Raw genomic sequence first — 16,090 nt, 5'->3', positions numbered from 1 at the left:
GGAGAGATCAGAGAGGCCAAGTGCAGGAGGCCAGGACTGTTAACAGCGGTGGCACCCTCCTCCACATGGAAGGTAAGTATGAGGCATGAGAAGAACTAGCCCTCCCGATTCCCCATCTCTGCCCCTGCCTTGCTTTAGTTTTGTCTTTTTTTATTTTGTTGTGCTAGTGGAGAACTCAAGCAATATTGCGTGATACCATTATCATATGGGCTTTTTCTTTAAAAAGCTCTTTTAGAACACCTGCGGCCTCTCTGTTCTCCATAGACCTTAGACACATCCAGGAGGGACTAAGCCAGGAGACAGATCTACTACATGCCAGTTGCCGTGCTGTCAGAACTGCCCTTTTCCTCCCTCTGACTTAGCTTCTGTGCTGCACTGTGCACTTTGTTTCTGGCTGCTCCTTCCTTTAGCTGATTTCTATCCCAGGATACTCCTTACTCTTCCAAGAAATCGGCTTCTCATGGGCTCGCTTCACCATTTTGTTCAATATGTGCCAACATGTATAAATCCAGCTGCGAATCTTCTTTATGCGTGAACTGGGTTTAAAAATTAGGTTTGCAAAAAATCAAGTTCTTAAGGTTGGCCTGAGCCTATAGCCATATTTTTTTAGACAACTTGCAATCTTCTTCTCTCCCACTGCTCCCTCTATCCTATGTACATGACTTCAAAGTTCATGTTTCCATCTGTACTCTCTTCCCAGCTGCCTGCTGGATACCTCTGTGTAGTTGTCCCTCTTGAAGTGTGACTCCAACCTTCCCAAAACTGACCTCTTACCTGTTCTTGGATTTATTCTCTCCATTGGGTTTCTCTCTTAAAGATTCATCATTGTAGTTGCTTAGGTTCAAGATATTCTTTCTATCTGGGCTAGCTTACCATAATATCTGCTGTGAAAGTTACCTTTTTTGAGGATCTCATTCAATTTCCATCCTCCTGTATCTTTTCAGACAAAATGAATCCCTTTCCCCTATGTTCCCACAGCACTCTCTAATCATTTAAAGCATTGACACAACTTTCTTTCTTTAATTTATATCTTTTGGTTTGCTTACAGAAATAAATTAAATGAACAGATATTATGCAATGTATTAAACATTTTATATGTTTTTGTTTAATCATACAACCCATTTTACAGATGGAAAAATTAAAGCTGTTTCCTTATCTGCAAAGAAAGAACTCCAAACCAAAAATGAACCATCTTATTCTTAGATGGTAAGCCTATCTTAATATCTTAAATGCCTACAGGGTCTCATATAATAAATATCATCTTAAGTGACTTTTACTTTGATATTCTAGCACAGTGTTTGACACACTCTGAGGATTCAGTGTTTGTTGAACTGAATTGAGATAAAATGCAATTCAAATTTTGTGAAAGGCTTTACAGAGTGTCCATTTTGTACAAGGTGCATTTTGAAGATTATGTTTGGTTTCTATTTTTACCACTTTTTTTTTTCACAGTGATAAAGTGAAAAGGCAAAAGATTTATCATCCTTTATTCCCCAGACCACTAGATGGAAGTAAATAGCAGTTATCAGTACTTATCAGCAGTAAACCTGACGTCAACATTTCTCAAGACTAAGTTCCACAAAGCAGTTGAAAGGAAGAGATATTATCATCAACTGGTAAGTATTCATGAGGTACCTACTGCCTATTTAAAAATGTTTTATGAACTCTAGGACAGAAATAGTTTCATTACTTTAGTGACTGTTGACTAGTACTACTACTATTATTATATGGCTCTGTGTGACTCCTATGAAAGTACAAAAATAAATGTGTTTGGAAATTAAAATCTAGTTTAATAGGATGGAGATAAAGCATATTAGGTTAAATTCACTAAACCACAATTTTAAGTGTTAGTTTTATGAACTTGCCATCACGATTAACAAGAGGAACCAGGGCCTCTCCTAAGAGGGAGTAGTAGGAAAGGGCATTTTAAAAGGTAGCATTTGGAATGGTTCTAAAGAGGAACCAGGGAGAGTGGGGAATCACCTCTGGATTGATTATCATAGTAATCTTTGCTTAGGAACTGAGAGAGCAAAGCAGGTCTGGGGAAGTTCTGGTAAGAAAGCTCAATTTAAAAAAAATATATATATATATATGTATTATTAAAAACTATGTCAGTGCTCACAACAGCCAAAGGGTGGAAGCAACCCAAATGTTCATCCACTGATGACTGGATAAACAAGATGCCATGTGCCATGTATATATAATGAAATATTAGTCAGCCTTTAAAAGGAAGATAATTCTGATGCATGTTATAACATGGATGAAATTTGAGGGCATTGTGCTAAGTGAAATAAGCCAGGCACAAAACGACAAATGTTGTATGATTCCACTTGTATGAGATGCTTAGTGTAGTCAAATTCAGAGAGACAGAAAGTAGAGTGGTGATTGCCAAGGGCTGGGTGGGAATGGGAAGTTCGTGTTAAATGGACATGGATTTTCAGTTTGGGAAGATGAGAAAATTCTGGAGATGGGTGGCAGTGATGGATGCACAACAGTGTGAATGTACTTCGTGTCACTGAACTGTCCACTTAAAAATGGCTAAAATGGGGGGGTTCCTGGGTGGCTCAGTTGTTAAGCATCTGCCTTCAGCTCAAGGCATGATCCCAGGGTCCTGGGATGGAGCCCCACATCAGGCTTCCTGCTCAGTGGGAAGTTTGCTTTTCCCTCTCCCACTCCCCCTGCTTATGTTCCCTCTTTAGCTGTTTCTCTCTGTCAAATAAATAGATAAAATCTTTTTTAAAATGGTTAAAATAGGAAAATTTATCACAATTAAGACAATAAGATCATATTTTACCACAATTAAGAAAATAAAATTTAAAAAACGTGTAAAAAAGAACTAGTGATCTCTCAATTAGGGGAGTGTGTGGCCTTGGCCATGTTCTGTTAGAAACATTGTCATTGATTCTGTTAGAAACATCATAGTCTGACTACCCACAGTGTTGAGAAGCTGACTCAGAGCCCTGTTTATTTAGAAACAAAAAAGTCAAGATAAATGTGGAATGCTGTGTCTGAAAACCTTTTATCTGAATCTCTGCCCCTGGGTTGACAATTGAGGCAGCTTTTCTGTGTCAGTGACTCACGGGGCTCAGATTCTTTAAGAGGAGGTGTTCTATTCTCACTAAAATGACTTCAAACAGCAAAGTTTATCACAGTCTATGGTATTAGAGAACAAGATTTCTTAGCACTTTAACCTTGTTGTTAATTAACAAAAGCAGTTTTTATAGGATCTGAACAGAATTGAAAAAGCAAAGTCTCTGAGCAGGTTGGTGTGGAAAAGACAAAGAAATGATTGAGCCCACCATCGCATGAGACTGCTTGCAGATTCTAACGTTCCATGTTCTTGTGTCTGTCCGCATTTACATGGTTGGGATTTGTGAATGTGGTGTGTATTTTGCTCTGCTTTGGGACATTGAACTTTAAGATCACCAATGTAACGATATTACAACCAAAAACCAACAACTCTGAAGTCTCCTTACATTATAGCACCATTCACCTAAAATGTGTCTGTATCATTATAAAGTAGTTAATTTGAAAACCGAAGTTGCAAAAATGTCCACACATAATGTTTACACAGTATTTTATTTGAAAACCGAAGTTGCAAAAATGTCCACACATAATGTTTACACAGTATTTTAAAGTTAAGGTCATAAGTTTTCAGGATATAAGTTCTTAAATGTAAATAGCATTTTCTAATTTGTAATTTCTAATAAAACTGAACAGTGTTTCAGTAGTAACTTTGAAAACAAAAGGTGTTAAAAAGCTCAATTGATAAAAGTTTCTGTATTTCAGCTGATTCTACTTATGAACCAAGTTAAAAACTAAGGGAGACAAAAAGGAAGAAATGTAGACTACTTCTTATAAAGTAGGCTACAATGAATCAAAAGCTATAGCAAAACAATGTGACTCATCAGGCAATGCAGTTGTAATATATACACATTGTGCACAATAAAAGTCTTTGTAAGTATGCAATCTGTGCACACAATTTCATGACCCTTCAAAGAGTTTGTGTGTGCCCTGACAGGTGGTGGGTTGGGTACACCAAAGGAGTTAAAGTTGACATCCAGTATACTACGCTATCCTTACAGCTCTGATTAGGCAACAAGTTTCTCTCTCACAAAACCAGCTCACCAGGTACGAATTACTACGTAATGAACCACAAGCTCTGTAATTAGTGGCAATAGGGCTTTCAGAAAAAATATATAGAAGGTATAATTCCAGGCAGAGGCCAATGTTTGTGACAAAGTTGCACTCTGCACACGACTTTGCTACTGAATAGCCAAGACTTAAAGAGATTGACGCAATTTGACAGTACCGGGTGGACAGGTTCTGTTGTGACGGCCGTCCCTACGGCCGTAGCTACTATAAGCTACGTCGGAGATTACCCATACTTGGATCAAAACCAAAGCAGATTACAGAGCAGGCAGAGCTGTTTTTAGTTCATTTTAATTTGCGGCATAGATTCGTTATAAAAGGACAAGATTTAAACTTCGAGGACTTGTAAGGGTTAAGCAGGAAGTCATTACCGTTGACACCCCACAGCTGAGCTGAAACAAACCACCTCCCTCCATAATAAAGAGCAACCGCTCGCCAGCGAACAAAGTCTTCTTAAACACCTAGTGCGTGCTAAGCGATGTCTCACACGAGATCTCAAGGATTTCTAAAGGATTTCACGATAGTCAAACCGGCCTTCTGGCCGAGAAAGAAGCACACCGCACTGCTGCCTTACGTCAAAGAGAAAAATACAGGCCAGGTGGGGAGTGGAGGGGCAGGTAAGTAAAAAAAAAAGGGGGGGGGGCAAACAGAGGAAAGATATATTTCGAAAAAAATTATGAATAAATAACCAGGTCTTTTTTGGCCAAAGTAAGAGACTTCTTTCTCAACTAGGCGGTTTGCAACTAGTCCAAACTCAGGAAATAACTCTTCTGAGACGAATAAACTTAGTTCTGAAAAACATGCGCGTCCAGTAACATCCGAAAACACGTGGCGGGGGTGGGGAAATCGGTCGGAACACCCGGCGAGACTCCAGCTCCCATCATCCCATTCGGCAGCTAAGCCGGATTGTTCAGGGCCAGCTGGCGCACTGGTTGCTGGGACTTGTGGTTTTCACTCCTGCGCCTCCCCGCGGGTTTGCGACGTTTAGCGACCATCGCGCCTGCGCCAGCGCCGGCTGAGAGGCTGGGGCCGTGGCGGCTCGTGCCGGGTGATGCTAGGCGGCTCCCTGGGCTTCAGGCTGTTGCGAGGTGTGGGTGGGAGTCGAGGGCAGTTCGGGTCGCGGGGTGTCCGCGAAGGTGGCGCAGCCATGGCGGCAGGGGAGAGCATGGCTCAGCGGATGGTTTGGGTGGACCTGGAGGTGAGTGCGGTCGGCGAGGGTGAGGGGAGGCGAGTGCGGTTCCGCGCGTAGACGGAGTAGCTGAGCCTGTCCGCGGACAGCGGCGGGTCTCTGGGTTTCAGGTGTGGCAGGTGAGCGCCGACGGGCTGTAGGCTGCGCGGGCCAGTCGGCAGGCTGGAGTCCTGTCGGTGTTGGGGACTGTGCTGGGCTGTAGGGTTTCTTTTCCAAAGGGAAGAGTCATCCATATGGCTCCCCAACCCCCTCTGCCCAAACGTGACCCTCCCTAACGCTTTGGTCCTTCTGGGTTTAGGCTCGCTTGAGGGGGGGGGCCGAGGGGGTTGGGACAGCGACTGTGCTAGACTCCAGACTCTCCTTCCGCAGTCTTACAGGACCCTAGGTTGTTACAGCTGGACGGGACTCCGGACATGACTCAGCCTTACCTCTCGTTCCGTAAACGAGAAAACTGAGGCCCCGAGAGAGGACTGAGCTCACTGAAGGTCATGCGCTTAGGTTCCGAGATGGGACTAGAACCCAGTTCTGATCCCTTTAGGTTTTCCATACTGACGCTGAAGACTGCCCCCTTGGTTGGGCCTCAGTTTTCTTATATATGAAATGGGGTAAGAACCGTGCTTTCTACCTTAGGTTGTAAGGAAGATCAAGAGGTGTAATTAATATGAAAACTTTGTAAACTGCAGAGACGTAGTGATGTGAGTCGTATCTTACCAAATTGAATGCTGTCAGCACTCAATTTTGCTGACTTTGCATCTGTCCTACAGTAGAACTAGGGTGCCTGACATATAGCAGGCCCTTGGCAAATATTCACTGAATAAGTTACTCATGTTCAGTGTCTTGGGGGCGGGCCAGAGAAGCATTATTGTCTCTTTTATCCAGGCTATGGGATATAAATGGAATATGCTTGAGGGAATTACTGTCAAATAAAAATTGGGTAAAATAGACCAGAAAGATGGTTTTGTGTGTTACCTATTTATTTTTGATTGCAGATGACAGGATTGGACATTGAGAAGGACCAGATTATTGAGATGGCCTGTCTGATAACTGACTCTGATCTCAACATTTTGGCTGAAGTAGGTGATGCCACGTAATACAGTCATACTCTTTAGAGTGTATTAGAAATCTAAATCATTTTTCAAACTGAGGTCCATACAGGTTAAGTTCCAAAGGAATATGCTAGGTCATGGTAGGGTTGTTCTGGAACCAAAGTAGTCTGTCTCACAGTCTAGTTATTTTTCAGTTATCCATGCCAAAAATTACAGAAACATACGTGCCCTTGTTTAGTGAGCCCTTACTGTGTGTCTTGCACAGTTCTAAGTGCTTTACATGTATATACTTTTAGTCCTTACAACAACACACATAGAGGAGGACATTTTGGCACAGAGATACTACGTAATTTGCCCAAGGCCACCTGGCTTGTTACTGGGGAAGTCAGAAATTTAACCCAGGTGGTTTGAGTGAAGTACTTCTAGCCAATAAGAGAGCCAGCTATTGTCTCTTAAGGATTAGTGACTCAGGCAAAAATTAATCTCTCTATCACCACCTTAATTTTAACTCTACTCTCGATATGTCCAATTTCTGCCTTCTCAACTAGGGTATGTGCTTGTCTAGATCTGTTTTAAGATTTTAGAATTCTGTTGATGCAGAATCAGAATATTCTCTTGTTGATATATTGGGCATGATTAAGGTTTTAACATGCTGCTTTTAGCTGAAATATTAAGCAAAACAACACACCTGTTGCCTTTTGGCACTTACAAAGCATTTGAGAAGTGTGTGAGGGCATCTGATTGGTAGAGGATGAAAGCCCTGGTCGGGAATTGGTCCCTAGTCTCATATTATCAGAAGTTTCAGAGGCTATAAGAAATTCTAGAATAGGAACACGGGTAGGGATGTTTGTGGAAAAATTAAATTAAAATCAGTTCCCAGAGAGCAGGAATGATGTGCTACTGTCATTGGTAGATTTCATAAATGCACAGTAAGACTTTTACTTACCTTAGTAGGTAAGGGATGGGAGAAGGCGTTTATAGATGAATTGTGACTTTTGTGGAGTACTGCTGGATACGTCAGCTGGAGGAGAGCCCTGAGACTTTGTGTTTCTCGTCATAACAACTAGCTCTTTTTTTTTTTTTTTTTAAAACATTATATAAATAAACTTCTACGTTTTAGGTTTGGTTGTTTTTTCCGTGTCACTTGGAATTTAGTGCGGATGAATAGTGAAGTGTCTTTATTTTGTGAGCCCTACTTACCCTTGGCTGAAGAAGAGTTTTTCCTTTAGACTGTTGATATAATGTGAAATACTGACAGTTTAATGGACCAGTTGGTTAATATGTACCCTGGAGGAAATTTGGGTCTGTATTCACACAGCTGCAGATGAGTGTGGCATTTGTAAATAGACCCAGTCAGATGAGGATAAGAATGTTAAAAAAAAAAAAAAAAAAAGAATTATGCTCAGGGGCTGTTGGCACTCTTAAGTGTCCTTTCTGTGGAAAATATGTTTTATTCTTGTATATGAGTCTGAGGAAGATGTTTTACACTGGTAGAAGAGCAAACATCCTACCCTGAATATTTTTCTGTAGGTAGCTTCGTGTGCCAAACTGGGACCTAAAATAAGTTAGATGGCCTTAGATTAATAGTTTGCTTTTTCCACAATGAATTCTGGAACACTGAAAAGAAATTAAAAAAATAAATAAAAATTTTAAAAAATAGTTTGCTTTTTCCATCATGGTTTGTTAATTTTTTTTTTAACAGGATGAGGTTTTTTGGTTTTTTAAAAAAATATGTAATCAGAACAAATTTTTTGCGTCCTAGAGATTGCCTTTACTGGTTTTTCTTATTTGGCTAAAGCTCCTTGTTAGTTTTTAGATGTCCAGTAGTTACATTCTAGCCATTCCTCTCAGTGATTGGGAACTATTTTTATTACTTAGGAGCAATAATACCTTGGATTCATAGAATATTTTTCTTCCAAGAGTTCAAAGAACTTTGATATCTATAATTTCTTTTATACTATGTTAAACATTCCATTGAGGGAAGGGAGCAGTCTGTTATCGCCATCGTACAGGAGAAACTATGCCCACGATGACTTGTTTTAATGCCATAAGCCAGGCTTCTGTGACAGCTGGGACTCATCTGAGACACTTAGTGTTCTGTTAAATGGAGCAGAGAATTTGACAGCCACGTGTTACTTTTTCTTGTTTTCCTCAAATGTTACCAGTTACCTTTTTAACCTTTTGATATAAAAATATTGTTAAAATTAAACTGTATAACTTTATCCAAAATGTATGTGTAGTAAGCTGTTTTTTGCCCTGTTCTGCTGCTGCATCCAACTCCCCAAAGTTTGTATATTTTCTTGGTATTTTGCATGCATATATAAATGTGTGTGTGTGTGTGTGTTTAAACACATGTACACAAGATCACATGCACATATATACAGTCCTGCAATTTGCTTTTTTCACTTGGCAATATAGATACTTTCCAAAATGAACTCATAATTAGAGGTTGGCAAGCTCTTGGTAAAAAAAGACTGAATATTAAATATTTAAGGCTTGGACTGCTACATACCTGTCACATGTTAGTTTTATAACTCTTTACCAATGTAAAAATCGTTCTTAGCTTGCTGGTAATAGGGGGGAAAAAAGCCAAAGACTGGGGCTATAGTTTGCTGACCCTTGACAGACAACCAATGTTCTCTATTAATAGGCATTTCACTTTTCAGAGGTAGGTGTGTGCGTGCGTGCACATGCATTCCTCTTTGCCATTGTAAACAGCACTAGAATGAATAAGGACCACTTACAGAGATAACAAAGGGACCTCATCTCTTTTTCTGCTATCTGTATATTGAATCCTGACAGCAGCATAAACTTTAACTCAGAAACCACGGTTATCCCTGTCAATTCTGGATGACTAATGGCTTTTCCCATCCACAGGGTCCTAACCTGATTATAAAACAGCCAGATGAGTTACTGGACAGCATGTCAGATTGGTGTAAGGAGCATCATGGGAAGGTAACATTACCAAATAACAGGAGTGCTGCTTTGGGGATCAGTAACAAGCGTGTTGCTCCCACATCTGAATCCTATACCATTGTTGGATGGGATTTTAAAAAGGGTTAGAGGAAGATTGCTTGGCGAGCCTGGGAGACTGCTTGCTTGTTTACCTGTCATCTTTGGAACCTCTCGAGATCATCTTCTGAATGTTCTCTTTTTTCCTCTCCTGCATTCAGTCTGTCGCGAACGCATTACGGATTGTCAAGTATTGCTCAAATCAGTCTTTTGGATAAGGTTAGCCGTCAACTTTCAGAAAAGGGGGGATGCTGCTCTCCTGTTAATAGTTGTTTCTTCCCAGAGCTTGGACTTTGAGCACCATCTTTTTCTGACTGTGTGGAAATGCTATTAACAATCAGGAACATAGCTTATTTGACCTGGATTCTTTAAGAAAAAAAATCAGTGCAAAGATGGCAGTTTCAGTTGAACTTGAGCTTTATAAATGGTCCATGTATGGTTATATTTGCCCATTTTAGCAGTGAAGTTTCATTTCTGGATGCCTTTGAAAACTGACTTCATGTGTTTCTGGTGGGGGCTGGGGATTCTCTCTTGCAGTCTGGTCTAACCAAGGCAGTGAAGGAGAGTACAATGACATTGCAGCAGGCAGAGTATGAATTTCTGTCCTTTGTACGACAGCAGACTCCTCCGGGGCTCTGTCCACTTGCAGGTAAAATCCAATCCTATGTATACCTTGTAGATAGTCTTCCATTGTAGTGGTTCAAGACTGCAGTTCCAGAAAGATCAACTAAGACCATCATGCCTTCCACTTGCCCTGACTTGGATTATACATCTTAATTTTGCGTTCAAGTTTCCTTGTGTAATTTATAACAGAAGTATTGGGAAACTGCCCTGAAACCCGACATGGGATCTGGGGTACATAGACTCACTCAATGAAATTTTCCTTCATATTTTTATTATGGAAAAAATTCATATGTACAGGAAAGTTGGATTTGGTAATGGTTTAACCTTGCGCCATGTTTGTTTTACCTGTCTGTTTTTTTTGTCGGACATTTGAAAGTAAATTGTAGGCATTTTGACACCTCATTTTTAAGTACTTCATCATGTATTTCCTAAGAATAAGGACATTTTCTTATGTAGCCACAGTATCATTTTACATTTAAGGTAATTAAAAATAACTCACTAATACCATTTGACATCTAGTCCACGTGCCAAATGTCTAATTGTTTTTGAACCAGCACTCAATCAGGTCCCATCCATTTCATTTGGTTATTTTGTCTCTTTAGTCTCAATCTAAAATGTCTACCTGTTTTTTGGTTTTTTTTCCTTCTTTTTTTTCCTGTGTGACAGTGACTTCTTAAAGAAACTGGGCCAGTTCTACTAGGATTTTGAAAGTACAGCCATTGTCAGAGAAAAGTTAATGGTCTCTGGAGGTGTATTTGCATTTGTATATGTAAATTGATACAATAACTTACACTTTTCTTAAATTTCATTTTAAAAGTTTTGACATTAAGTACTAGAGTATATGTTGTATGTATATTTTCCCTCTAGCTAGTTTGGCTGCTGTCTATTTTAAAGTAGTTATTTAAAATTTAGTGTTTTTTAATATAAATTACTGTATGGAAACATGAATATGGATACAGTTTGTTAAAATTGGAATGTGAATAAAGTTTTATTTACTTAATGTGGTTCAGTTAAGTTTTTAGTGTTAATAGTGTGGCTTTCATGACACTGGGAGAAAATTTGCACATCTGGTATGATCTGAAAAAGTAACCAATGGATTTGTGCATTATTTTAAGTATGTGGAATGGTAGATTTATCCTTTTGTCCATTGAGGCCATTTATAAATTTATTATGAGCTAGACTGAGTAAGTACTCAGAAGTCTGTACTTGTAGCCTAATCAAATGCACTCAAACCTGAGTTAGAAATCCCAAGATGCTTTTAGGAATTGTTTGAATTAAAAAAAAAAAATCCTCTCCATTTCAGTACGGGTTAATAATTTTGATATCCTGTTGTATATTGCTAGAAATACACAGATGCGGTATGCTTCGTGTCTTTCTAGGAAATTCAGTTCATGCAGATAAGAAGTTTCTTGACAAATACATGCCCCAGTTCATGAAACATCTTCATTATAGAATAATTGATGTGAGCACTGTTAAAGAACTGTGCAGGTAAGGGCTATATTTAGGATACATTAAATTGCCTCATTTAGCATGTTTTAATTGAGAATTTGTGGAAAGTAATTGAATAGAATGCAGAACTGAGGGTGCCAAGTGGGTGTGTAACTTCTTCCCTTTCTGACTTGGACAGGTCCTTAGTTGATTCTGGACTGGTGAGAAATGGGGGAAACAATGTCGAAAATCTTCTGTATAAATTTCATTAGTTCAGAAAATTTACTGAGCACCATTGTGTGCTAGGCATTGGCCTATGCATTGGGAACATAAAGATGAAAAGCCTTGAAATAGCCTAGAATCTGTGCTGCACATACACTGTGTGATGACTTCTGTAATGGAAATGTGCATACCGACTATTGGGGGCACCAGGGGGGAAGGAGCCCCGAGTTGTTGGAGTAAGGAATGAGAAGTCGGGGAAAGCTCTACATAGGAAGTTTAAGTTGAGATTGGAAGAGGAGTTGGATGTTTTCCTGGCATTTAAACGAGGCGGGAGGATTCCAGAGAATGGGCAGAAGTATGAAGAAATGAGGGCTCAGGGAGATAGAGGAATTACAAATAGTCCGTCAGCGCCAAAGTGCCAGGCATGCAGTTTGGAAAAGGAGATGAGCAAATTGGGAAGGGCTTGTATGGCGGGCTGAGATGGGTAACATGAGGGACGGTTTCCCTTAAAGTCTAAGTAGAAGAATCAGTGATACGATTAGGTCATTCTGGTCATAAGGTGGCAGAAAAGAGGGCAAGAAGAAGGGAGACTTCTGCCTTGTCTTGGAGACAGAAGAATGAGCTAGGGACATGGCATTTGGGTGGCAGAGAAGGGTGTGGAGAATGTCCCATCTTGAGATGTCACTTGGCGTGGTATGCAGCGTTCGAATGGGGGAATGAGGGAAAGGAAGAGCTCTAAGCAATTCTCCTGTTCCTGGTTTCGGCAGTTAGGCAGATGAGGGTACTGTTCAAAGCTAAAGGGGCAAGAAGCAGGTTGGGTGGGTGGGGGAAGGGAGGTCTCGAGGATAAGTGTAGGTTTATATATGTTCATTAGAAGTGTCTGATGGATTTGTAGGTGGAGATGCAGGTGGTTGGCCATCCGTGACAAGTGAGGAGAGGGCTGGAGTGGAGTGAATTTAGGAATCGTAGACGTGCATGAGCTTGCCTACCGAGAAGAGCTAGGGTGAAGACAAGAGTCCCAGGCAGGGAGGCATCTGGAGAGTCACAACCCAAAATGCCTTTTTCAGTGTTAATAAATGACTTGAAGGAGGTAATTATCCAGTATATTTGAGACAGTTTCCTTTGAGAGTTCCATTTTTGCTGTGTATAGACGCTGGTATCCAGAAGAATATGAATTTGCACCAAAGAAGGCTGCTTCTCACAGGTAAGTTTGGGTCCTTCCAAGCGCTTGGCAATCTGACATACACATAACCCTCCAGTTCCTGACTGCTTAAAATAGTGTCTGTCCTCCACTCTTTTTTTCTTGGGGGGAAAAGTAAAAAGCCAGCTAGCATAAAGTTAACTTTCTTTTGCTAAGATCCTGGTCAAGATTCTAATATTCCGTTCTGAGATACGTAGCATCTTATGTCTTCACTCCAGTTGTAACACTAAAAGATAGCTTAGTTTGTAGGTGTGTTGAAACAGTCTGTAATCTTTCTAGTAATGAGCAGTATTAATATTCTTCCCAGCAAGGATGTGAATACTTGTAGCCACTTAAAATTAGAACACTTTGTCAACAGTTGGGTTAACATAGTTAGCCTAACTTTGGCACTTTTGAGTGTTTCAGATCCTTTCTATTAAGTCTGCAGACTTAGCCACAGGTACACAAGAAATTTGAAGATTTTGTTTATCTAGTGTCCTGTACTGGCTCTTTTACTTTAAAAAAAAAAAAAAAAAAAAATTTTTTTTTTTTTTTTTAATTTTGTCATCTTTCAGGAGGAACATAAGACTCAATTGGGGATTTAGTGCTGGCTTCTAAGGGCAGCATTTAGTGCATCTGTTTGCTGAGTGCCTATGTGCACAGTTCTAGGCAAACAGAGACTGAGGCCCTGCTATAAAGAGCCTGGCCTGCTAGTGTTTCTTTGCGGGGGGCTTGGGGGGGATTGCTTGGACCCCAGTGCAGAAATGCAGGTTTTGAACACCTCATCTGAAATAATTAGGGTTTGATGCCTTTTGGATTTTAGCATTTTTCAATCTTTAGAAAGGTCATAGTGTATCTATGGTGTTTACCATTCTATAACATGCCTTACAAGTTCTGAAAACGCATCCCATGCTCAACCACATGGATGTTTCTGCTGCGAAACATAAGGGTAGAGGCCCTTGACTTCTCATTCAGACTTCTCATGGACCTGCACATGGTTCTCATAATCTAGGTTACTTGATTTCTCAGACTGCGACAGATGAGAGCGTGTTAGAGAAAAGAGAGTGTTGTAGCTGATGGTAGCACACATCTCCCCCAGAGTGGAGGCAGAGCCTATGTTTTGGCCAGGTACTGGCTGATGATTGATGCTTATTATGACTGAGTCATGAGTCACGTTTGAGCAGGTCAGTGTATTTTGTATAGGGATGTCATTAAATCTTGCACAGTGTTCCCCAAACTCTGTTCCAAGAGCTGTTAATGATTATTCCACACCCACACATGTGGTTGATTAAGTTTTAGACACACTGTGCCTGTAGTAGATCCTTCTCGTGGACACTCACAGCACACGTTAGCACGGTAAATGCTTTGCACAGAAGTTCAGAAAAGGAGTGCTGGACCTAGTTTTTCCCCAACTCACTTGACCCTAGAATTCTTTTTTTCCATGGAACATTTCACCATCTTATAGGGCAGTCTAGGAGACTTTATAATCTAATACATTTTAGGAAAAAAATTTTTTAATCCAGCTTTTTCTTTTTTTTTTTTTTTAACAAAGCACTTACATTTGCTTTATTGACATGTTCCTCTTCTTGACTGTGTCAGCAGCATTTACAGTAGTACCTGTTGTTAGCAGCATTTACAGTATGTTGTTACTTGTAAGTTACGTTGTCGATGGCTTCCTTCCTCCGTGGGCATTTCACTTCAGTGTGATGTGTTTGCTTGTAGGGCGCTTGATGACATTAGCGAAAGCATCAAAGAACTTCAGTTTTACCGAAATAACATCTTCAAGAAGAAAACAGATGAAAAGAAGAGGAAAATTATAGAAAATGGGGAAAATGAGAAGACTGTGAGTTGATGGCAGTGCTCATGCTGTCAGCACATAGTTCTTGGGAAGCAGCTGCTGGTGGTTGTGTTTGGTTTTGTTTTTTGTTCCCGCTGATTGCTTGGCACAGCACCTTCTTTCAGTTAGCTTGCGTCTCCAGATTATTCAAGCAGACAGCACCTGAAATACCGTTTTTCTCCTAACATTCTGTTTTCGTTTATGACACAGCAGCTCCTCTGTAAGTACCAGGTCATGTCCATCCCTCGGTACATATCTGCATTTGCTTTTAGACCATTTCTTTTGTTTAAAATAATAATAATAATATAATAATAATAAAGCTAGTTCTATTGAAATGCAAACGTTTTTGTACCATCTATTCTTTAGTAGTTTGAAATGGTGGCTTTTTTCTCAGCGGTATGGTTGATGTTTAAATTCTCATGATGACACAGGGATGGGTTAACTCTTCGTATGTTAAACAGCCGGTGAACTTGTTCTGTTCTGCTCTATAAGTCAAGCGTAGAATAACTGAAGCAAACTTGGGCTCATTGTTGTGGTTATCGAACTGGCAGAGCTCTGGAATGGCTACTTCTCACTGCACGCAAGAAATTCAAGTCCGTCATCAGAGAGGGATTCTGTAAGTAAGGTCTATTTAAGAGATACTATGTCTTAAGCTGTCACTGTGCTAGTTTTATAAAACGTTGGCTGCCCCAGGTGAAATGCTCTGTAAGTATCTGAGAAAGGTTTTCAGTCTGACTATCTTAACTCCTAATTTGTGTACTTTACAGCACAGTGTTAAGGTGAATCCTTAGCCAGAGGGTGTATTAGAAAATCCCTTGTCTGTAGAACACAACTCATTCTGACATATGTCTTCTTAAGACAAGAAATCAGGATTGGGAAGGCCCATAGGTGGCTTTTGCCTATCCTGGAGAACCACTGGGTCTCAAATTGCATTCTTCAGCCTGTTACGGCCATCATGTGGACATAGTGGTGTGATCCTAATGGGTGAGAGTTACAGATCAGGAATCGCCAGCCTGTGGATCAGAATTAGCGTAATTTTATGTACTGAGTTTTTTTTAGCTTTGCAACAACCGTGTGAGTGGAGAACGACTTGAACTTTTTCCAGGTGAGTCAATCAAGGCTCAAATTTATAAGTACAGTTAGGTGTAAGCTGAGAAAACGTTAGTCTGCTGCCTTTTCTGACTCTTCTTTCTGCTGCCTGGAGCAGCATGGGTTTAGCTCATGTGCCAGCTTCAGTGGTTTGGAAGAAAGGACTGTATCCCAGTTGAGGACAGGGCTCTTGAATCAAGCTCTGGGTTCAGATCTGAGCTCTGAAACCTACTGAGTGGCTCTGCCAAATTCACTTCTCTAAGCCTCAAGTTTCTTATTTATAAGATGAGAATGACAGTACCTGACTTAAA

General features: G+C 40.3%; 1 protein-coding gene across 1 annotated transcript; it reads left to right on the top strand.

Moving 5' to 3' along the window:
- The first annotated feature begins 5,131 nt into the window (after positions 1 to 5,131).
- Positions 5,132 to 15,028, top strand: REXO2 (RNA exonuclease 2). Its single transcript, XM_080815852.1, has 7 exons — positions 5,132 to 5,350; positions 6,331 to 6,414; positions 9,265 to 9,342; positions 9,937 to 10,048; positions 11,403 to 11,511; positions 12,824 to 12,877; positions 14,576 to 15,028. The coding sequence occupies exons 1-7, from the start codon at positions 5,204 to 5,206 to the stop codon at positions 14,703 to 14,705; spliced, it is 714 nt and encodes a 237-aa protein (XP_080671978.1). The 5' UTR covers positions 5,132 to 5,203; the 3' UTR covers positions 14,706 to 15,028.
- The last annotated feature ends 1,062 nt before the right edge of the window (positions 15,029 to 16,090 follow it).

This window comes from Martes martes (assembly GCF_963455335.1).
Source record: "Martes martes genome assembly, chromosome: 10".
NCBI classification, from domain to species: Eukaryota; Metazoa; Chordata; class Mammalia; order Carnivora; family Mustelidae; genus Martes; species Martes martes.
The sequence above is the reverse complement of the archived record's forward strand: the minus strand, read 5'-3'. Positions and strand labels throughout refer to the sequence as shown.

Coding starts and splice junctions, on each gene's coding strand:
- REXO2 (XM_080815852.1), top strand. CDS start 5,204: ATGCTAGGCGGCTCCCTGGGCTTCAGGCTGTTGCGAGGTGTGGGTGGG. Junction 5,351..6,330: donor TGGTTTGGGTGGACCTGGAG/GTGAGTGCGGTC, acceptor TTTTGATTGCAG/ATGACAGGATTGGACATTGA. Junction 9,343..9,936: donor GTAAGGAGCATCATGGGAAG/GTAACATTACCA, acceptor TCTCTCTTGCAG/TCTGGTCTAACCAAGGCAGT.